The 24,381-nt window shown below is 27.9% G+C and overlaps 1 protein-coding gene across 2 annotated transcripts in view; it reads left to right on the forward strand.

The window, feature by feature from the left end:
- Positions 1–24,381, forward strand: part of LOC107436806 (guanylate cyclase 1 soluble subunit alpha 2) — a 465,049-nt gene that overhangs the window by 322,646 nt on the left and 118,022 nt on the right. For both annotated transcript variants that reach the window (XM_071187935.1, XM_043040687.2), the window contains exon 5: positions 20,678–20,874. In XM_071187935.1, the coding sequence (XP_071044036.1) occupies positions 20,678–20,874 (197 nt within the window). The remainder of the gene's footprint in view (positions 1–20,677; positions 20,875–24,381) is intronic.

A 24,381-nucleotide genomic window follows, 5' to 3' on the forward strand; every position in this document is an offset into this window, starting at 1 on the left:
CAATCATTAATAATATTATTTTCAGTTCTTATGGTTGAGATTTTCACTTATCTTAATCGTCCTGTTTTTCGGCATCTGACTGCATTTTTTGTGGAAGGGAAATTTTTTAAAACTTAATAAGTGCAATGGAATATACCGATACGAAGGATTTCATAGGAAGCATTTCATAGACACTGGTTTACTTTAAACTTATTCTTTTTACCTGAATTATTTTTTATATATATATATATATATATATATATATAACATAAAAAGCTTCAATCAATCTTCTTATGTTATCCTTTAATTATTCTAATCGAAATACTTTCACACACTCCCATGACTGCTCTTGTCTAATAATTAATAAATGAATTTTGTACCCTCCTTCCCGACTTAAGACCTGTTTTAATCCTTCCACTCGGCAACGACGAAATTCAATCGTCATCTAACTCCTACCTGGGAAAATTATTTTCGGCAAGAGAAAAAAATTTCAGTTTTCTTAATATTATTATGTTTACAATGAAATTTATATGAAAAAATAATATCAAATAAAAAATAAATTTAAATCGTAAATAAATGCAAACGACTGAATATTTCGAAAATATCGTGTATTAAAAAATGTACCATAACAAAAAGCACTAAGAAATTTTCTGAAATTTAGTGTATCATACTGTGAATAAAGAAACCTTTTGCAAAGCACAAATATGCAATTGTTTTTTAACAGATTTAAAATAATGCGAAGGTCGCGAAACTAATGCTCAAGTATCACTCTGCCTAATAAACTTAAAATAATGCTTAAATTGATCTGAAAGGCATATGAGTTGGAAAAAAAAGAACCCGGATACGTGCGAATTATCCAATGTGGTAGTTTAGATTTTAAAAATAAAGCAGAATAGCGCATACATTTATAAATATGTCGTTAAAACTAAAAAAAAAAATCTTTATATTTCTTATAAGATTTGGATACTATGTAATAAACAGTCAGTTTCCGAACTTGCCTTTCTAAAAGAGAAAATATTTGACTCGGAAAAATTGTCACGGGAATTCAACGAATAAAATGAAAGCAATGGAATGGTCATGTGACCTTATTCAGAAAAAAGTTCCTATAATCATTGAGGGATTGATTGCTTTCCACATAAGGTGAACCTTACACCAGATTGAACGAAAGCAATCGAGGAGAAAAATCGATAAGTTCGTGAATGATTTGATAAAACTCACTCAGTCAAGACGTAGATGAACAAATCTATTTTGTGACAAGAAAGAAATAGATTCGACACATAGTTCTCCTTTTACATAACCTACAGAATTCTCTTTAATCTATGACTTATTACATAATATTTAGTCTGAATGTGCCGTACGCATAATACAAAATAAAAGATTTTTACAACCTTTGATCTAAAGATCGGATTTTTATGCACTAAATTGTTCATTATAATTTTCCTTTACCATGTCTCTACCATCACTGTAAATATTTTAGCGAGTCAAACTTTTTTTTACATAATTGAAAAAAAAACAATTTTATTCACAGATAAATCCGCTTTCATTTTTTTTGCATAATTATTCATTCATTTTTATATTTTAATAAGGGTTGAAATAATTTTGAACAGATAAGTATACACAGATTTGAAATATTTTAAAATGTATGTATATTTAAATGAAAAAATACAGAATTTAAACGAAATCAGTCGAAAAATTTAGGGAAACAATTTCCAGCATTCATTGTAATAGTAAATTTCATTTCTTAAGGAATACTCTGTAATTGAGGATCAAATTACGGTGAAAAGTACCGTAAAATCCAATTTTATCATAAAACCCATTTTACCCTAAATTTCATTTATTGACAAAAAATCTGATATGCAATCAATTTTAAAGTAATAATTACATTAAAATCCCTGAATCACTCTAATTAATTAAATATTACTGTATAAGTTACGGTATAAAATTTTACGGTAAAAATGCATTTTACGAATGATATACCCAAAGAGCCGGTACTTTAGACCTTAATCTGATCTAGAAAATTTTATAGTGTTCCGATCAAGTTTAGTGTTCTGTCATTTTATTTTACACAGTTCAAAATGGGGCAATAGAGTTTACACATTACAACTCGAAATTACTATATCTAACTGAAATTACTTATTACTTTTAAATTGCAGAAAATAATGAATAATTATAAAGAGAATCCGTAGAATTTATTTGCATAGACTAGTTTTAGTATTGTGTGGGAAATCAGAGAGATTAAATTTACCATAAGGGATTTAAATTTTTAACCGCTGTCCTGGCAAATCAGTTAAAACGTTTTCCAAATTGCTGCTACTTCCCATATTCTTAGGGTTACAAGCCCAGACCAAGAAAAATATATTAATTCAGGGAAATTACTTTTTTGAGTATAAATTCCTAACTTAAAATCAATGCACAAATAAATGAGCACATTTTAGTTCATCAACAAGATCATTAAGATTGCTTGTTAGTACGTGAAAATCTAATAATTATATTAAAATTTATTTTTGTGCTTGTCTTTTATTTAGCTTGTTGTACTTGAATTTTAACACACACGCAGATATTATTCATTCATATTTGATTCTGATTCCATTTGTATTTCCAAGCACATTAATTTAGTTCTCATGTACTAAATTTCTTAACTATTTTCCTTACTAGTTAGTTATGCAAGATTTATTTGTTATTATCATCAAACTAGTATTGTATTGAATTTAAACTGAAATTTAGAGCTTACATTCCAAACTAGTTTAGTTTTTTGCAAAAATATTGAGAAGTAAGCAAACTTTTCTGATGCGTGAATTTTTACTCTAAATTTGCACTTCTGATTCTTTTTGAATCATACCTATTAAAATAAAATATGATATTCGTCAATTTTGTGATCTTTAATAAATTGATAACATTTCTTCAATTCATAATTCAAAATCTTAAGACATCCTTCATAACTTACATGCATGAAAAAATTAAAACCAAAATTTATCAATAATTTTAACTCAAGATAAACACTAGGTTTTATCTTTGCGAAATGAAGTTAATACAAAAAGTTAAGTATTATTTTAAAAAAATCTTGATCTTTTCAGTTTATTGAAAATGGCATGTCTATTAACTTATATTAACTATTAAGCGAAAGACATGCATTATATTTTATTTTTGAGTTGAAATTTTTCTTACAAAAGACTTTTTAAATATTACAAAAAACACTGTTCATCAAAAGCGACAATAATTATTGGTATGAAAACCTCAAAGATGATAGAGAAATACATTGAAGATAAGGTAAGTTGGCTCTGGCAGATCATCCCTTTTGATTAATGATCAACATATCGATCAAGTCAGACAACTGATACTTGGTGATCGTCGTTTGACAACAAGAGGCTTTATTGAACACATTCCTGCATCGTTTGTTTCTATCAAGCAATCTTCTAAGAACATTTAATGTTGCTAACATCCCGAGATGTTTGCAACACAACAGCGTGCTTAAGTGACACGATATATATTTTTTCATTAGACAATTCCTTTTTAAAACATGATACCTGCGATCTGCACTGTCGATACAGAAACAACTCAACAATCAAATGAATGCCTCTAAAAAATGATGAAGACTGAAAAAATCGCATCAAAGTCAGTCAAAGTCCTGTTGACCGTTTTTTTTTTATTATCACGATATTGAACACAATGAACTACTACTAACTGGTCAGGATTATCGACAAAGTTTACTATTGGTTTCGAAGCAATTCGCAGTCTGGCAAGAAAATGAATGGGCATAAGTGAAGTTCTTAACCGCTTCACTAATTATCCCAAAAAATAAGGTGTACCAGAATTTGTCAGTACGTTTTGTTTTATCACGTTTTTACTCGGCCGGACACAAAAATATGTAATCCATGTGATTGGAAGTTCGCTAAGCTTTGTTCAGAAGTAATGCTGTTGGATAGTGGGACTGCAGACGTATTTAGTGCCAATGTATATACGAATAAGGTTGCTTGATTTACATAGAAAAAAGCGTAAAAAAGATGGAGTTCTCGTACGAAAGTAATGCAGATGATTTTTCAGATTATTGAATATGTTAATGTCACTTTCCGCACGTGCAAGCCTGCTTGGTGAAACTGAGCAAATTTAAGGCAGAGAGAGTGCGTTTCTTGTTTTTCAGTGGCGCCATCTATGACCAAGGATTCGACTTCTGCCACACCATACATCGTATTCATACATCCATTCATTCATCCACAGATCGTAATTTTGACCAGAATCAGAGAGCGATCGATCTCCAATCCAGTACCCCCAGATGTATTGATTAGTTATGGGAATATAAAAGACTTTTGCGAGTCGACTGATTTAGCGTGCGTCAACCACTTCTACACGGGGAGTCTTAAGCCGGCGGGGTTCGAGCTCTCGGACATGGGCCCAGCGCCCTACCGACCAGGCTTTCCCGGCCTATTGAATATGTGAACGTAAGCAAAGACTGATATTTAACTTTTTTCATTTGCCCGAGATAACTCGGGATAATAAACTGATTGTAAATTAAAATTTTTTACTCATAAAAAAATTAAAACTTGTGTATTATATTTTGCTTTAGTACCGTGTATTTATTAAGAAGAAGACAAAAAATTTTATTTTTTGCATTTTTTTTTCTTCAAAAAAATTGGTAAGCTGCACTCTCAGAAATTAAATTATCATTTTAATTTCTGAGATGGCACGATGGCACAGAGGATAGAGCTCTTTGAATGAGGTGAACCGGGTTCGAATCCCAGCAATGACAGGTTGATATGAATCTGCATCCGGCTTGCAACGCCCACAGTGCTGATGTGAAATATCCTCAGTCATCTTGGGTTACACTCTAAAAACTGTACCTCTTAAATAAAAGGCACAAGCTAAATGTACCCTTTATTTTCTCGCGTTAGAGGCACATAACTAATGTGCCTTTAAAAATGAGAGGCACCACAAGAAATGAAAGGCACCAAAGCAAACGCGAGTCAATGCGCGGTACGAAAGGATTTTACCGGTTCCCTGTGCCTCTCAAATGGGCTTCCCTTTTTTNAATTAAAACTTGTGTATTATATTTTGCTTTAGTACCGTGTATTTATTAAGAGGAAGACAAAAAATTTTATTTTTTGAATTTTTTTTTCGTCAAAAAAAATTGGTAAGGGAAGCGATTAAGCATGCAAATATGGAACTAAAAATGGCGAGTAAGCTTGTAACTGCACTCTCAGAAATTAAACTATCATTTTAATTTCTGAGATGGCACGATGGCACAGAGGATCGAGCTCTTTGAATGAGGTGAACCGGGTTCGAATCCCAGCAATGGCAGGTCGATATGAATCTGCATCCGGCTTGCAACGCCCACAGTGCTGATGTGAAATATCCTCAGTGATAGATGGATTTCGGGTTAGAGGCCTCTTGCTATCAGGTTAACCTTGGGGGTTCTCGTGGTCTTCCTCTCCATGTAACGCAAATATGTGTTAGTTTCATCAAAAAGTCTTCCACGGAGGCAAGTTTCTCCCAATACTTGATCCAGGAGTTCCCTTGTCTTCTGGATCGGGTTCAAAATTAGAAGGCTCCGGAATTAAACATTAGTAGTCGTAGACCCAAAATCAGGTCGGTTATTCAACGACGGTTATAAAATAAAAAATATATAAAATCTCCTTTGCTAATCGATATGTTGCATTAAGCCTAAGGATCTGAACTTCCCGTTTTGGGGCCACGCCCCACAGGGGGAGTTTCAATTGATGGAGGAGCAATTCTAAAGTGAGTTGTAGAAGGGATTGCTGAAAGGCAATATGATGAGTCAACTAAAACTTTTTTTTAATTATAAGATGAGAGTGATGATAAGATTCTGTTAGGAAACCAAAATAAAATGCGCAAATGAACTATTGTCAAATTATCCATCTTCATATTCAGATAAATAAAAATTTTGAGTCACACATGATTTAAGGCTTATAAAAAAAAAAAAAGCAAAAAAAAGAAAGAAATTTGTCTTGAATATAACAAAACGGGGTAACTGAAGTCATCTTATTGGAATCTGACACAAATTATATCTGCAACATTATCAAATTCAAGGAGCTCACTATAGACCTAAAGTTATAATAGAAATATAGTTATAATAGAAAAAAAATAGAGAGAGATTTTTTCGTACAAATTATTATGTACTTGTATTTTACATTTTACTTCTTCATTACATATTTTACTTTATTTTCACGAGAGTTACCTAGTCATTTCTGCATTAAAACTTACCACTCAGATTTCTTAGTGAATATTTCCTTTTTTTATTGAAAATATGTATATCTCAAGGCCAATCGGCCTGCGTAGTGGTCAGGGAATTGGCTTTGCATCAGGAAGGTTCTGGGTTCGAATCCTGGGCAAGGCATGGATGTTCTTTCATTCTCTGTACTAACTGTCCTTACTGTGGGGGCAACATTGGCCCACCTAATATGGTGCCTCTGAAAGAGTGACCAACATATCTGCCCTTCAAATGCCTGTGTGATTTAGGTTATTCTCCTGGTGAACATTGGAAAAAATGTATATCTTACGGGCGTCATAAGAATTTCTTAAAGGCTTAGGTATAGCTCAAACAATATGGGGAAAAACTACTTTTGATGAAATTCGTATTATGAAACCAATGAAAACAATGATTATTCAATTTGAAGAAATTTTCTTTAGAAGCATTTATTAATCCGCAAGAAAAATCTCATGATTTTTGAGAATTCAGTCAATTCAGTTCAATTTTGAGAATTCATATTTTAATTTCGTCTTAATTCTGATTTTTAAAAATTGAAAGAAATGCTTTAAAATTCTCAACAAAATCTTCTGAAAACCAAACCTCAGTTTAATTAAAAAATGACATTAAAGGCTTGAATATGCAGTTAAAGAAGAATAATTAGAACTTTCATGTTTTCACTCTTTCTGAAGTTTGCCGAAAGTTCTAAATGCATTCTAAATACGATTTCTTAACAATCTATATTAAGATTTTATTTAAATAAAATATATTAAATTGAATTTATGTTATCTTTTAAGAATAGAGTTAGATGGGCATTTAATGTTAACACAAGTTAGCTGCATTAGCTACTAATTATAATAAAACCTTCATGTAAATGCAAATAATGTCAAAATATTGCCATTATAAGATGAATGAGTCAACCAAGAAGAAAAGCTATCGCGTTTGTTACCAATTAGCCTAATTAAACTAAACATATTTCACTTATTCTCATTTGAATGTGTACTATCAATCAATTCTTAAAATTAAATAAAACTGCATTTTGTCAGAGTAGAGAAATATTAGGTAATAATCCAGGAAATAGGTATATTTATTATTTAGATTGTTAAGCAGATAATTATTTTAAACAATTAGAATTTTAAAATGACTTTGCACTAGCATTGACTGTTTTGTATACTTAAAAAATTTAATTGAATATCAAATTGTCATTTTCCAGGCATGTCCCAAACAATATTTCCAATAATAACAAGCTTCAAAACTTCCCATACATTTTTCAAAATCTAATTTTTTTTATCTTATCCTATTTAAGCATTTCTAAAATATACGCAGAGGGTATTGTGTACTAAAACTTTGTTTAAAATAATTTTTTCTGTGAATAATTTGTTTGTCCCATGAAAATCTGTCATTTTCCTGGCTACTTTTATTTAGAGATTTATAGCCAAAATAGATAGCGCCAGGAATCAATATCTTAAAATCTAATTCAATCAATATGAACATGCCTTGTTGCATGAATAAATTACCAATTTTCTGGCTCAGAATCTATTTCAGAAAATCTTTTCAAGGTGAGTAGGCTTTTATGCTGTCATTTTCCTGGCCTCCTGAAATCATTAATAACAAAACTACATAGATTTTTCTGATTTATTTTAAGAAATATTGCTGTTTTCTGCAGAATATAAACGTCTTCGGCCAAAATATTAAATTAAAGTAAAGTTATTTGCTATAAAATGGCGCATTTGTCATTTTCTTGGCTTATGAATCCAGGACATAGAAGTGTTACCAGAAATTCTTTTTAACTGCTAATACTGTAAAGAGGGAATACAAATATTAACCTAATACAAAGTTTATGTATGATTGCAATATGCTTGGATGTAATCAAAGTTATTTATTTATTTATTGATTGATTATTATAAAAAATTTTATTCTGTACATATCAGCAACAAAAATTTTTTTGTTTCTTTCTACTGTGGATAAAAATAATTAATTTAAGCAATTTATGGTCCATCTAACATAAAGGCTTAAGTTGAGTTACTTACTATAACCTTAAAATGACTGTTTTTTAAACTTCTAAGTTAATATGTCATTTTCCTGGCATTCAAGATTTGGTGAATTTATTTTTTATTTTTTTTCTCAAGCAAATGTCAATAAACTACACTGCTGTCTATAAGATTATAATAAGTGTAGCTAAAGAAGTATACAAAAAAATTTTAGATTATTTTGAAGACTTTAAATGTGAANAAGCTAATATGTCATTTTCCTGGCATTCAAGATTTGGTGAATTTCTTTTTTATTTTTTTTCTCGAGCAAATGTCAATAAACTGCATTGCTGTCTATAAGATATTAATAAGTGTAGCTAAAGAAGTATACAAAAAAAATTTTAGATTATTTTTAGGACATTAAATGCGAAAAAAAAATTTTTGGTCCGAATTGTCATGCTTCGTGAGAATCACCCATTTATATATATATATATATATATATATATTCCGACTTCGGTTCATTTATTACAAGGCTCAATCATAAACTGTATGCAGTTATTAAGGAACATCTTTTGCTGTATGCATTGCTTTTGTTTTCTGCTGAAACTTTTCAAATTTGCTTGTCCATCATATAAAAAGTATTAAAAATGAATCAAATGTAACTTTTTGAAAATGTTCTAGTTGTTTTTAAAATTAAATGATTTTTGTAAATTCAGTATTAGATCATCTTCAAATTGTGTAGTTTGCTGATAAACTCAATTTTTTATTTGCAAAATATTCTTTGCTTTTTTCGTAGAATCTTTTCTGTAATTTCGAAGACATGATATTTTTATGCCCAGAAAAAATAGGAACGTAGCTTTTGCAAACTTCTTTTTACATATTTAGGAAGAACTTTCGAAACTTCCCGGAAAACGTGAACTTGATACCATTTGAAATTTTGATTACAAAAAAAGAAGAAAAAACATAGAGTCCTTTTTTTTACTGTATTGTTTTGTTTTTAATCTAGAATCACATGAGATAGACACCACTCAGTGTACCCTACAAAATTTTAAACTTTAAATTTAAAAATGTGCTTGCACATGTCAAACTGAAGTATAAACTAAAAATTTATTAAATTACAATTATTTTGATCTTTCCACTTTTAAAAACAATATTAATTATGAGGCAAACTTTCTCATAGTTAGATATAATAACAATTTTTGCTGATATTCTGCAAAATTAAATTACAATTTTTTAAAATTTACTCACATTTTGAATTCTTTAAATTTTACAACGTATATTGAATTCAAAAGGTTTCAAACTTTCGCTATAATTCCTTACAACTAAATTAATATGCAAAGTAAAATTTTAATATTATTTTCAAGCATGCATTTAAATTAAATGGGGATGGAAAAGGTGATACTGAGACAAAAGCAAATTAATTAGGTTCAATTTTTATTTTAATTAACAAAGACTATTTATGACAAACAGCATCTTCACTTTATGATGCAGACAAATTAATTTAAGACGGTCTTAGAAAAACTTTTCTTTTGAAACAAATACAATTATTAATCACAAAAAGAACATAATTTAAATTCTTGGAAAATATTGAAAATAAAAGTTTCAAAAGAGGTAACCACAAAGGAAAATGCAAAATCAAAAGTACAAATACTTTATTCAGGTAATATTAATCTGAAAGTCAGTAATAAAAAGTTCCCTTCGAGGGAAAAGATTAACTTTAAAATTGAAAGCAAAATTCCTTTTTTGAAATAAAGTATTATTTGTGAAATACCGAAGTATTGGAATCAAGATTTTTAGTAATTATTTTTTGAAAAAGTGGGATAAAAAATCAATAGATGACAAAGAATAAAGATTTAAAAGGTAGGGTATTTCTGCTATCAAATGCAGAAGTTTTTCTAATAAATAAATACCATATTTAATCTAACAAAAATATTTAATTCAAAGGCAATTGTTATTCTCTAGTGATGCTAGTATTTTGTCATGAATAATGTTTGCTCACGTAAATATTTATTTATAAATAAAAACTAGACTAAACATTTCAACCATGTAAAAATCTTTTCCAAATAAAATTTTTGATATTTATCTTTTGGAAAAATATTAGGTAGAATTTTATTTTTAAAGCTTGCCAAATAAATATCAAACTCCAACTTGGTATAATATTAATCATGTGAACAAACCATTAGATCACATTTTAAGGCTACTACTGAAAAATAATAAAATTCCAGAAGTAGCCAGAATTTCAATTCTGGTTACTCATTTCAACGAAATTCTGATTACTTATACAATTAGTTTCTCACTGATAATAATTAATCGAATTGAGTAGTTGGATGAGATAATATGAGAGTTAGAAATAAGTGTAAATTATCATAATATCATCTCCCGTCTGTTAACTATATTATTTTCTCCTTTGCATTCGAAATAGATTTTAAATTAAAATTTTGTAATTTGGGGTCCTTCGTATTTTACAAAATTGCCAAATGCTTTCTGTTTTGTTCATTAATTAGTTAATTTTTTTAATTTTGTGAAACTTGATTGTTCGATTTATTATATTCCGCAAAATGCTTTACATATATATTTTTTTAATTATCGATATTTCGTTGTGTGTAAATTTCACTGTTATACAAATTTGATAATTTTTTTTCTTTAGAAGTACCTATAGTTATCTATAAACAAAAGGTACTTGAATTATATATCAAAAACAAAATGATCCATCACGTACCGTTTTTGTAAGGGAGAAGTCCCCAATGTTCCTAGTGAATCCCAACTCCTTCCGGCATCCATCTAGAGCCTCGAAACTACGGGAACGCAGATTTATATTTATATATATATATATATATATANATCATCCTGGCAAATACTTATTTTTACTAAAACTACTGCTAAAGGCACAAACTAATTTCTTATACAACAAAAAGCATATATTTTTATTTTCTTTCAATTTGGTTGATAAAAAGGTGCAATTTTTTCAATTATATATATTAAAATTGATTTTTGCTAAGAGAAAATAACAAAAACGCATTTTGATACAAAACTATGCATTGCTAACTATTTAAAACAAGATGGTGCATTATTTTGTCAATTTCATTATTTAAAATGGATACTTTTTTTATTGAAAAAATTTACTAGTTACTTGTCTTGATGTTGTAATGAAATGGTATCAAAAATATTAAATCATTATTAATAAATATATCTTAATTAACTCTAAATTATAATACCTAATATTGATTTAAAAAAAATACATGAATTCAACATTCTGTTGTATTTTTTTTTTTCATCATCATCACTACAGTTTGTGTTTTAACATTGTGTAACAAAAAAAAGCTTCAAAGCACGTTGACGTATGTTGAATGAACGTACATAAAATTAAGTAATTTAATTAATTTCTTTTATATAAACCACACTGTCTAATTGTAAGAAAAGTAAGATTACACTACATCAAAAGTATTAGAAAACTAAGTCTGAAAAGAATTTTTTTTAGCAGAAAATCATGACAGGTTAAAAAAAAATCAGCATAAAAGTGACAAATTTTTTTATACTTCTTTTATTTAGTATGTTGGAAGTGGCAAGCATAATTTTAATTCTTTCTTAAACGGCATTTTTTGCAAAGAGTTAAGCTATCCCTGCTTTAATGTTTAATTTTATGTGTATTATCATTTGAAAAAATGAACCCTAAATTTATTTTTTGAATAATTTTATTTCATTTTTTCATTGTTCTCTTAAATTAGTTTACATCAGTGGTACTCTTAAAATATGAATCATTGCTTAAAATCATTCTAAATATTATTTTAAGCATGGACATTCAAATGAAAAGAAAAATAAGTTTTCCCCCCCATTATTTCCTGGATGGCTTTTTCTATAATGAACAAACTTGCCCTGACTTTAGATTTTGTGTTTTTGCTTCACTATGTTATGTATACCATCATAATTTGAATGTCCTGTAACATTATAATTTCTTTTTCTAGAATACAACATTGAAGAAAAGAAAATCTTGTGCAAGGTAGCTCCTTTTACCTAAAATTTTATTCATATATTGGTAACATTTTTGGTATATTCTTAGTATTTTAAAGTATCACTTGTGTAAAATGAAACTCTATAAAACAGAAAGATACTGGTCATAAAAAAGTTTCTCATAGTTTTTGTCACATTTTTTTTTTTTAAATATGGCTCTTGGATTAGCAAATATCCAGATACTTGTTTGGTTTTCATCAGTATAAAATGTATAAGAATTATAAAGGAATCGCTCACCTATGAAGCATTCAATCATAAAATATTCATTATTCCAAATTATGACTTAAAACTGAAAATGATGTTGCTTTTTTTAATGAGCAAATTTTTTTTATTTTAGCGTGTAAATCTATAGCACAGTTTCTTACAAAGTAGTTATGAAAACATTTTTTTTATTTATTTTTTTTTTGCGAGAAATGCCAATAACTTGGTGACTGTACCATTGTAATATTTGCACCTTTCCTTTACTTGTAAATTGTTATTGCGTATTGTTAAAATAAATAAAAATTGTCAAGCTTAAATATGAATTTTGGGGAAAATGATGTGTGGTAATCAAAACATAAATACATATTCCTTATTTTTAGCCAAACACTTGCCAGAAATTGATATTTTTAAAAACATGAGATATTATACATGGTTTGAAGTGTTATTTGAAAGAGATCAGAATTTTATTACTGTTATTTATTAAGGAGCAAATAATCTTCATAAGAAATCCTAGCAATTTGACATATTATGACAGTATTATGTCAAATTAGCCTTTGAGGAAGACTATTTTTGTTTAGAATTATTTCTATTTTAAAACCGTTGTTAAACCGCAGTCCCAAATTTAAATTTACGACTACCAATTTTCAACTCTGTAGTCTTGTAATTTTGAACTCAATCCAGAAGACAAGAGAACTTCTGGATCAGTACCCCCAGAGGTATTGATTTGTTATGGGAACTTCAAGGACTTAGTAACCCTGGCAGATTCAACCTGTAACAGTCACCATTTGATACACGGGGATTCTTCGGCCAACTACATTTAACTCCCGTTCTCGAGAACAGAGAACAAGACTCCAACGGTCAATAAACCAGGCTATTCCAGCCCGACTTGAGGAATTAATCAGCATTTACACTACATGGAGATTGAAACCACGAAAACATGGCATGGTCATCCCGTGGCAAATGGATCTAGCCCATGATCCGCCTACCACTTTGTGTTTTTTACGTCATAATTGCAATTTTGAATTATCATAATCAATTTGTCATCAATGCGTGCATGGAAGGAAAAATATGGTATAATAAAAACTATTAGAATATGATTAAATTTACCGTGTTTCTGCTTCTATGGGAACACTAAAAGCTCGATAATATGTACCAAAGCGCTTTGGTAATCACTTTGGTAAAATTGAGAATGAAATTTATTTTTATAATGTATGGTAAAATTTGATAGTTTTATCACTGATTACTTAGAGCATGGCACCGAAATCATTTATTCGGATAAATTTACTCTTCAGTTTTGTCTTATTTACAGAAAGAATGATCGTAAAAGCTGCATTCTGAAAAAGAGAATTTTTGTTAAACCGCTACCATTGAATATACCGTTTATTTTGGTTTTAATTACCAGAATTATGTGTCTCATTTTAAAACCAGAAATGTCAATACTATATAAAAAAAGTAATTTTTCTGGAATTTCGTTCTCTATTTGAGGTTCAAAAGCGAGCTGTCTCATTGGAGGCAAGCGTTCTAGCTCCTGAGCCATCTCGGTCCTCTCGAGATATTTAACCATTTGAATACATTTTGGTGACCTTAATATTTTCTCGCTACAGCCTTGCCTGTGACGTTCGGATAATGTAACTATATATTCTGAATTTCAAGGGGAAAAAGTAGATTTCTCTTAAGAAGCTTTTAAAATAACCCTCTTACCTAACGATGTTGAACGATGTATGTGGTGTTCTATATGCTCACAAGCATTGTCGAAAAACCGAATATAGTCAGAGAATAGATATTTTGTTTCTGGCTCACTCTGAACACAAATTTAACTTAAAATATTCTTAGAAATAAATGAATACTGAGTTAGAGATTTAGTATGCACATTGCAATATAAAATGACCCAAGTCTATTATTTATTAATGATACTTCAAAATGACATTTTTGGTAATTTGAATATAAATAACATTCAATTTTAAAACGAATAAATATTTATAGAAAAAACATAATAGTCATTAATATTATTTTGACTATTGTATGAGGAAAATAAATTGTTACAATTTTCCTGTAGGAATGAATTTTTACATCTTAGATATACTTTTAGGAAGAACAAGTAATAACTGATATTGCCGCAGGATATTTGCTGATGGTTTTTTTCCGGTTGAAATTTCGAAAGATTTACGTGACTGGGATAAATCCCTTCTCAAACACTTTTACGACTGTCTGCTATGATGGATAAGAAAACACAATCTAGATACTTTCTCTAAATGGATTATAAACCTATTATTAACTTTTATTGATATTTTGAATTTTATTTTAAAATAGATACTACATTTGCCACGAGATAAATTGAAAAATTGAATTTCCAATTTGCATTTATATAACAATATTAAAAACTAGTTAAATTTGCATCCAGTGAAACGAATCTGGATCAAAATAGTAATTTATCTTAGTTTTGTAAAATGTTTTATGTTTCCGGATTTTCTAAATAAATCTTTATCGTACTTTTATGTATTAAATTGCTCGATTCATTCGTTAAATAACATTTCCAATCTACATTCATATAACAATATTGAAAACTAGTTAAATTTGTATGCAATTGAACAAGTCAGGATAAAAATAGCAATTTATATATAAATAGCAATAAAAATAGCAATATAAATAGCAAAATAGCAATTTTTATCTTAGTAGTTTCATGAATCCGGAATTTCTAAATAAATCCTTATTGTATTTTCTTGTACTAATTTGCTCGCTTCATTAAGTGCTAAACTCAAATTTTACAAGTAAAAGACTAATTAGTTGAAATTATTTAAAGTGAATTATAAACTATTTTAATAAACATTTTTTGAATATTTCAAAAAATTCTTTCGAAAATTTAAAAACAGATTTGAACATAGTCGTTCGAAAAACAGTGGGTATTCTTCTAAAATCTTATCTTCAAAATATCGCGAGGCAGAATCTCTCGATTTTGTACTTGATTTTCAGGCTTAAACAAGAAATCGTTAATGGACATTTCTTTGTGCCATTTCATTCGATTACTACTGGACATTTTTTATAATCATGATATTTATTGCTCGTCACTTAACCCATGAATTCTGAATTTTTACATAACACATTTTTCATACTTTTTTAATAATCTTGCATGAATTTAGATTAAAATAAGTTGAAATATTATATTTAGCATTTTAATAATTTATATTTATTAAATACAGCTTGAAACACCGGTGCCAAACACGGCTCATTACCCTACAATAGATTTTCAAATTTACACTTATTTGCAATTTCTTAAATCTAAGAGAAACAGTTATACATCATTGAAATTTCTATAATTCACAAAATCAATCATTGATACATTTTTAATTGTAAATGAAAAAAAAAATTCCAATTACTTCTTTTGGACTTCATATTTTAGTGCAAATATAATTCCGATAAGCAAACAGATATTTTTTAGTAACTATTAGATGGTTTTTTATTAATAAAAAATACCAAAATATATCTTTGCCTGTAATTAGAATGTTAGTAAAAATGTATAAAAGAAACAAAGGTGACCCATCTACGCCAAAGGGTTAAGAAAGTACATCTAAGACAAGGGATAGGCTAAAGAAAACTGACAAAATACAAATAATCCGGTAGTACTACGAAAGCTGGAGCGACCAACAATTACGGCCTTTCAATATAACAATAGTTTAATAACTGCGCCTTTTATATGTAAAAAATATGATCAAAATACCGTTACGAAAACATGAAACGATATTTTCACGCGATTCATCGTGATATTTTGTACTTTCGAAATATCTCCACTTAAGATTTTTTGCCAGTGCCAAAGAAAAATAACATAGCGCTTTAGAAATGGCATTTATAGATCAGTTAGTCAAAAATCAAAATTTTGATTTTCGCTAATTTAATTTTGCTGTATTTACCAAGTTTCCATTATTAATTGCGAGAACCTAAAACTTTTGGTGTGCCAGTATAAAACTCGATAGTTCACAAGTAATTTCCCTCAAAATGTTTGATTTCCATTTGATTTCTTCGCATAATTTAGTTAATTTATTTCCTATTTTCCTACTTGATAAATAATTGACATATTATCTATTTTCCCATTTGCATTCAAAACCATATTGGCAATTAATGAAATATATTAGCAATGATTTAGTAAGAAACTTCTTAGGAACATGGATGAAAGATTTCGATTCTATATTTCAGAAATGGTAGAATTTTCTACATTTTTTGAAACTAAATCAAATTTAGTGTATGTTATAAGCGTTTTCAATTTTTAACAAGTGTAACACATTTTTTTAACAAAAGAAAAAATAAATAAAGAAAAAAACCTTATGACCCACGCCATTTTGCGAGATTCAGTTAATATTTAGTTACTGAAGCAGGGTATGTATGGGTCATTTTAAACAAGCGCACAATTATTCTTGTTGTATTTTCTTCTGTTAAAACACCGAAATACCATCGTTTTTTAGCGTATACAGAATGCATAGCTCCCTTATTCTCCTGTTCTCAAAGTTTTTCACTCATTTTTGTGGGACAGTAGTAAAGACGAAGAGAATGCAAAAAAAATTTCACAATCATTGTTGAGATCGAAATCGCCATTGAGTTAATCGAAATCAGGATAAGTGGCAGAACTATTCGATTCATCAGCGCGAAATCATAACTAACATGTCATAAATCTGGAGTGGTATCTGTTGTAGAAACATTTATCCGGCATTAAACTGCTGTATTATTGCATTTATTGAAAGATTCATTTTTTCGCAATTTTATTAAATTAATATTTTTGTTAATTCTGAAGTAATCTATTTTTACTGAAGCAAAATTTTTAAAATTTAAGCAAAATGATATTAATTCAATAAAGACATCTTACCTTAAAACTAATGAAGTAATAATTTTACAAATAGTTGAGGAAATATTCTTTTAACTATTACGGTAATACATCTGTGCAATACCTACCAAATCATGCAGTATATTATTAATAAAAACATGCAGAATATTATTAATTTAAAAAAAAAAATCACTCGTCAGGAATTTATAAATTTCGTTTTATTTTAGTTTATACCTTAATCTTAATTTTAAGAATTTCCTTTACATTCCAGCGAAAAGTAGATGCAAACTAAGATGCATATGTTAATCTAAGATGTGCATATTAAGTAAGATGTTTACAATAATTTTTATTTGTTATTAAATCATAAAAAATATCAAATAACAATAACAATAAAAGATAAATAACATTTCATTTTTAGGAACATTTCATTTTTTAAGAACATTTCATTTTTAAGAACATTTTTCGAATGATTGTGGACTTAAATTAAAATTTAATTATGAAATTGTAGAAATTGTGTGAATTGAAATTCATATAAATTTGCTAGTAGATATTGAAATTAGCTAAAATATTGCCAAATAAAAGAACAATTGAAATGAATCTGTTGGAAGTATTTAAATTAAAAATATTCATTTTATTTAAACCATTCTAAAAATATTTAAAAGTAATAGTAATGTACATATACTCAGCTAAAAATAAACTGCTGAAAATCTACCAAAAAATGCAGTTTGAAGACTGTGGTGATTTGGCTAATTCCACTACAGTATTTTTGAAGTGGAAACACTACAAAATTACTGCAGTTTGTAAACTGCATCAAGTATGTATTTCATGAATTTTTCTTTTATGTATATAGACAGTGTAAGTTATCTCCCTTATCAATATATATGTTTAGAATTTTTACCTAAATATAAGTAATTAATATGTAATCAAAGACAAATAGAAAAAATAAACGTAAACATTATTAAAAGTTGATTTACCAACGAGGAAAGCATGATTGAAGACATCTAAGACTTTAAATTTTACAACAATACAAAGTAACTGTAGTTTTTCTGCAGATTCATCAGAAAATATACTTCTGAATCAATGACTACATAATTACTTCAAATTTACTGCAGGATAACAACGAATTTCAAAGTTTTTTTCAAAAATTTATGATCTTAAAATGATCTCACTTGAACTACACTAATATGGTAGACAATAGATAAAAGTTTTCTTGAAATAAATTACGTATAAATTACTTCACTTTATCTGCAAAATAACTGCAGTGTTTTTACAGTTAGGATTGCACTACAGAAAATCAGCAGTTAACTGTAGAAAAACTGCATCAGTTCTGTAGAATAACTGCAGTGTATTTTTAGCTGGGTAGATACATATAAAGTACATATAGATATAAAGTGTATATAAGTATTTTTATTTATTTATTTAGATATCTAACACACTGTTAGATTTCAGTCTCTTCAAAGAAAAATTCATCAATGCTTCTGATAAAATTCAAACTTATATCAATGCCAGGGGCAAAATTTCTCAATCGACTTTCAGTCAAGTTTCATATTTTAAAACGCATTTTTCAACTATGAAATATTTGAAAGCATTTTCCAATCAAACAACAAAATTTCCGAGTAACATATTGCATAAAACGCTACTCTATATTTTTATAAATCTCAGGCTAGTTCTTATTTTATAAAAAATCAATATAATTTAACTTTATACCCCTTTTTTATAGACATCTTAGAAAAATATGATATTTGTTATAAAATATTACATTTATAAATTGAAAGTCTGAAACGATACGTATTCAAAAAACACTTTTCAAACTTAACAAAACAAACAAAAAAAATCAAGCAGTGAAAAAAAATCATGAAACTCTTAAAATATTAAAGAAAACACCAAGAAATCCTTATATTCGAAGAAACTTTCAATGTCAATTTTTTTTAATAAAAGAGAGTTGTACAGGCTTTTTCTGCCATTTAATTTAAATATTTATTTTCGAAGTTGATTAATGTTGAAAAAGTATTATAAATATACTTATTAGAGTTTAAAGTAATAATTATAATAATTTAAACTATCCAAATAAAAAACAGCTATAGAACAAAACTTGTTTCTCTTTTTTAATACCAATAAAAAAATTAACGTGGAAGAATAATCATTGAACAACTATATATTGCTGGATTTGATAGAAGAATGAAGCTAGGATAAAAGTAATTTGGATAAGCCAATTAAGAAACAAAGGTATTATGCCACTATATAACGTTCCAAAAACATATACTTTATTCGCATTAAGGAATTATAAATGCTTTAAAAAACTGTGAAAAGATATTCATAGGAAATTACAAAAAAAGTTTTTAAAAAAATCTATAGTAGATATAAAGCAAAAACAATAGCTATTATTAGAGGATATCAAACCACGGCTAAAGTGGAATAAAATTGAGTTAATTTATTTTGTAATTTTTTAATTAAAAATTACACTATTATAGTTTTTTCATATAAAAACTAGAACAGTATAATTTAAAATGCATTCACAACATTGCCACGCAATTACATTTATTTTTAATTCAATTGTAATAGTAGAAATAGTATTTAGTGTTTGAGAAATGTAAAAAAAGCTCTTCATTTTTATAATTATTTTTCCGTATTCTATTTAATAGTGAGCACTATAAATCTCCAGTTGTTTCGAGGATTTTTTTTAAAAATCTATATAGTCTGTTGCAAACTATAACATTCTGGTGAAATTACCATTCTGTATGGTAATTAAATTTTTTGTAAAAAAAACAACATCATTTTGGTATGAAACCAAAATATACTCCTTTTAAACCATTCATTTGTTAATTTTTCCGTTCATATGATAAAAGTTTACCAGAAATTCTGGTTCTCTAAATAATAGCTCGTATCAACACACATTTAGTAAAAAATACAAAACTGAAAAGTAAATTTAAACGAATAAATGGTTTTTATGCCATGCTTTAAGGTATGATAAAATTACCAAATTTTACTACATTTACCAAATTTAATCACGTATTATAAAACCATATTTAATTGTATATTCTACAAAATTCATTATCAAAGCGCTTCGGTAAAAATTCGGTAAATATTTAAGAAGTCCCCGCAATGTCCAAAACATGATAAATTTTACCATATTCTGGTTGTTTTGGCCAAACTTTTATTTCTCAGAGCTTGCTTCCACTCCTAAAATTTCGATATAACAACGTTAAAAGTGGAATCACAAGTAATTTTTCAAAAGTTCTATCATTTAGATATTTTATGTGTCATTAACACAAAAGTATCTGAAACAAAACTTATTTTATGCTGAGATGTCATTAAAACTATTATTCATTATTATTTCATGTTTTATATGACACATTAAAATTAGAAAGATCTTTTTGATCTGCATTTCAAGTGTGATTTATCATTAAAACTTTTTTTTTTACATTTTCCGTTAAAACTCCTCAATAATTATTTATCAACATTGATTGAAAATGCACTTATCTTATTTAAAAAGAGTTTTTTTCTTTTTAGGATCTTCTCAAGATAAACTGCTTGAAAAGATAGGACATTGTGTAGCCAATACTTGTCTCCTATGGTTTCGAAAGTCGTTAAAATTCCTTGGCAACACTGTTGAAGATATGTGGTTAAGTGTTGAAAATGTTCGAGTGGCCTCTTCTGAAGCAGATACTTCCTTAAGAGTTGAAGCGATACCTGATGGACCCTTACAAGTAAATTTCGAACAATATTTTTATTTTATTTTTATTACTTAACAATAAAAAGAATATCAAAATTAAATGAATAAGAGAATCTTTTAAAGCAACAGAAACCCTATGCCACTAATATTAAAAAGTATAATTTTCAATAAATAATTTTTAATAATTGCGTTACATTTTAGCTTAAATTTTAAAAGCAATGATTTTTTTTTTACTGTTTCAATGAGAATCATTGTAAAACGTTTAGTGCAATGTTACCACCAATTTTACAGTGCATGTTGTCACATTTTTTATTTACTTTTCAACTGTTATATCTTTATTAATTAATAAATTGTTTATTTGCTTGTTTACTGACAACATATATTTTCAGGCCCATTAGAATCAGTTTGATGACTTATTGCAAAAACATTTCATTTAAAAAGAATCACATTTTTAGTTATAGATTCGTCCTAATTCTTTCAAACAATAGTTTTTATCATTTTTATATAAATTTTTACACCATAACTACAGTTATGCACTTAAAAATGTATTTTAGTTTTGCCCAGCACTGAAACTGGGTGCAACTATGCACATAAATTTTTTACAGTGTTTACAATTTTGATAAGAAGTTTTGCAACGTAATTTGTTTATATTTATACAAGATTTTTTGGAAAAAAAAGACACTAAAAATTACCGAAATTTTGCGGATACTAATTTTGAAAACATAATTAAGGACATAAAATCTTGTTTGATACAGTTAAATAATGTAAGGAGACAATGCGTATGCATATCTAAATTTAAATTTATTAAACGTGTAAACTTTTTTAAATTATTTACTTAATTTCCTACAGGAATTTTTATACAGAAAAAAAACACCTTAAAAACATTACAATTTTATTGATACAATTTTTTTCACTGAAATTTTAGCAAAAGCTCTTGTTTAATGAATTTAAATAATTCAATGTACAAGTATACCAAAATATATGTTTATTAAACCAGTAATTTAAGAGAAGGTCTTCCTTGTGTGTTGAAATTTATAGTTTTGAGGAAAAGACGCCTAAAAAAATGAGTAAAATCATGAAGCATGGCGCAAAAATTTTTAAGCAATCTTAAAAATACTTATAATGAGGCTTAGATTGGGAATTAAAATTATTTGACAATAGAATTCCTTTAGTTATCTATTTGAACTGCAGTACTAAAAGAAAAATCGAAAAATTTGTGTTTCTGTCAATAAATTTTGGTTGAGGACAAAACTTCATATGTTATAAACGTATAAATGGTTTTATATTTTAGGAATATAGATTTCTTCCAGAAATTTAAAATATTTATCCATAATCTTAATTATTCATAATCTTAATTTTTGAGTGATACCCCCCACATTTAAAATTACTAAGACTTTTACTGACTTTTTGTAAAAGGTCCATTTTTGTGAGGGGTGAAATTTAAGTTTTGTTTTTATGAAAAAAAGAAACTCAAAATTCATAACTTAAAGACTTGTAAACGCATATAAATTATTGATTTCGTTAAAAATGTGCATTTTTTGGAACTTATAAGATAATTTATTCGCAATCCTATTTTTTGTTTATTTAGTTTTACTCGAAGAAGATCACACATCACAACATAGTAGAACAAACATCATTCGAATGAATGTAATTATCATTCATCATAGCTTCATCGGGTAAAAATTAATAATAATAAAAAAATAGGATTACGAAAAAATCGTATTTAAAGTTTCGATCGTATTTTTTGTAATTCTATTGCTTTATTAATTTTTAAAAGAAGAAGCAGCTCAACCATATTAATAGAACAAGCATTATTCGAATTTATATAGTTATTGATCATCATGACTAACTAAAATACTTTATTTTTAAACCTCAAAACAATACTTTAAAAACAAATTATATGTAATGCACGTGTTCCACAAACTACTCTAAAGAGGTTATCTTTTGAAGAAAATAGGAGATCCTGATTCCGGAGTTGCTCTAATGATGCTTTTCCTCTTCTTGTTATGTTTTTTTTCTTTTGTATTCATGTCAGACGGAATTTATAGCGCCGTTAATTCTGTTTATTATCAGTAGGTCTGTTTTCATAGATTTAGATGCAGAATAGCAAAAAGTTGCCTTCATGCTATTAAACTACACTTATTAGTCTGTAAAGACAAAATTCAATATACTTCTTTGCTAATTTAAGCATATTTTAGCTTCTTTATAGGAAACGAATACGAACACTTATAAAACTATGCAATTCGCATTATCAGTTAGCAACCACTTATGAAATCGTTTACTAATTATTTGTTTAGTTAAATTCTAAATGTTTGTCTTTGAACGTAAATTGTAAGCATAAAATTCATTGCTTTCAAAAAAATACAATTAGAAACAACAGTTGACTAAAATAAAAAAATTTAAATTTCAAGATTTGCCAGACGTGAATGAAAAGAAACAAAGGTGATTTAAAAATAAAAGTTGACAACAAGTATGGAAAAATAAAAGTAAGAAACAAAACTAGAGAAGCCACACAGAATAGAACAAGAAAAACCATAATGGTCGAGAGGAGCAAATAAGGGTGAAACACATTTCCACGCGCTATGGAGTAATGTCGTTAAAAAGAGAATCAACATTCATGTGAATACTATGGAGAAAAGGTGAGGAGTTAATGTCGTATAAAAGGGAATCACCATTCATATGAATATCCTCACGACCTCTATATAGTGCGTGGAAATGCATGTTACCCTTATTTATTCCTCTTAGCAGCTGTGGTTCTTCTTGTTTTGTTTTTGTCTTTCTTTTCTCTAGGCTATTTTGGTTTTTCTAGTTTTGTTTCTCGCCTTTTTTTCCAATTTTCGATAGCAACTGTACTTTTTTATCTTTTAAATCTATTTCGTTTCTTCGCATTTATGCCTGGCAAGTCTTGAAAATAGGTGCTTAGGTTTGAGAGGTTTAAATATGTGGACTGTTATTTCCAATTTGTATATTTGTTAAGCGAATGAAGTTTTTAGTCAAGTGATATCTTACTGCTTCAGTACGTTGGGATTATTTATTTAATAAAACAATAATTTAGTTGACAAAAAAGATTTCAAAAAATATTCAATTTGTTAAATTTACACTAACATTCTTATGAACAAAAATTGAGAACTTTAAATGTCTTAAATATTTCTCTACCTTTGAATTCTTAGTGGATTTAAAGGTTGGATAATTGCAACCCATTTACGAGCTAAGAGCTAATTATCTATATTTTTTCGTTTTTAACGTAAACGGTGATCATAAACAACAGTCTAGTTAACAAACGTTAAAAATATTGCTATTTGTTAAATTTACACTAAGATCCTCGAAAAATAAAATGGAGGACTTTAAATGTCGTAAATATTCTTAGAAGTCTACTGCAAAGATAGGATGAGCTTGAGAAAGAAAGTACTAAATATATTCTCACATTACAATAAAACCCTCATAGACTACTATAATCTAGGTAGATGAAAGTCATTCCGTACAAAAAAGCTGACATTTGCGTCAACTGGCTAGTTTCCAAAGCTTTAAGGACTAACTTTCC

This window comes from Parasteatoda tepidariorum, chromosome X1, assembly GCF_043381705.1.
Source record: "Parasteatoda tepidariorum isolate YZ-2023 chromosome X1, CAS_Ptep_4.0, whole genome shotgun sequence".
Taxonomy (NCBI): domain Eukaryota; kingdom Metazoa; phylum Arthropoda; class Arachnida; order Araneae; family Theridiidae; genus Parasteatoda; species Parasteatoda tepidariorum.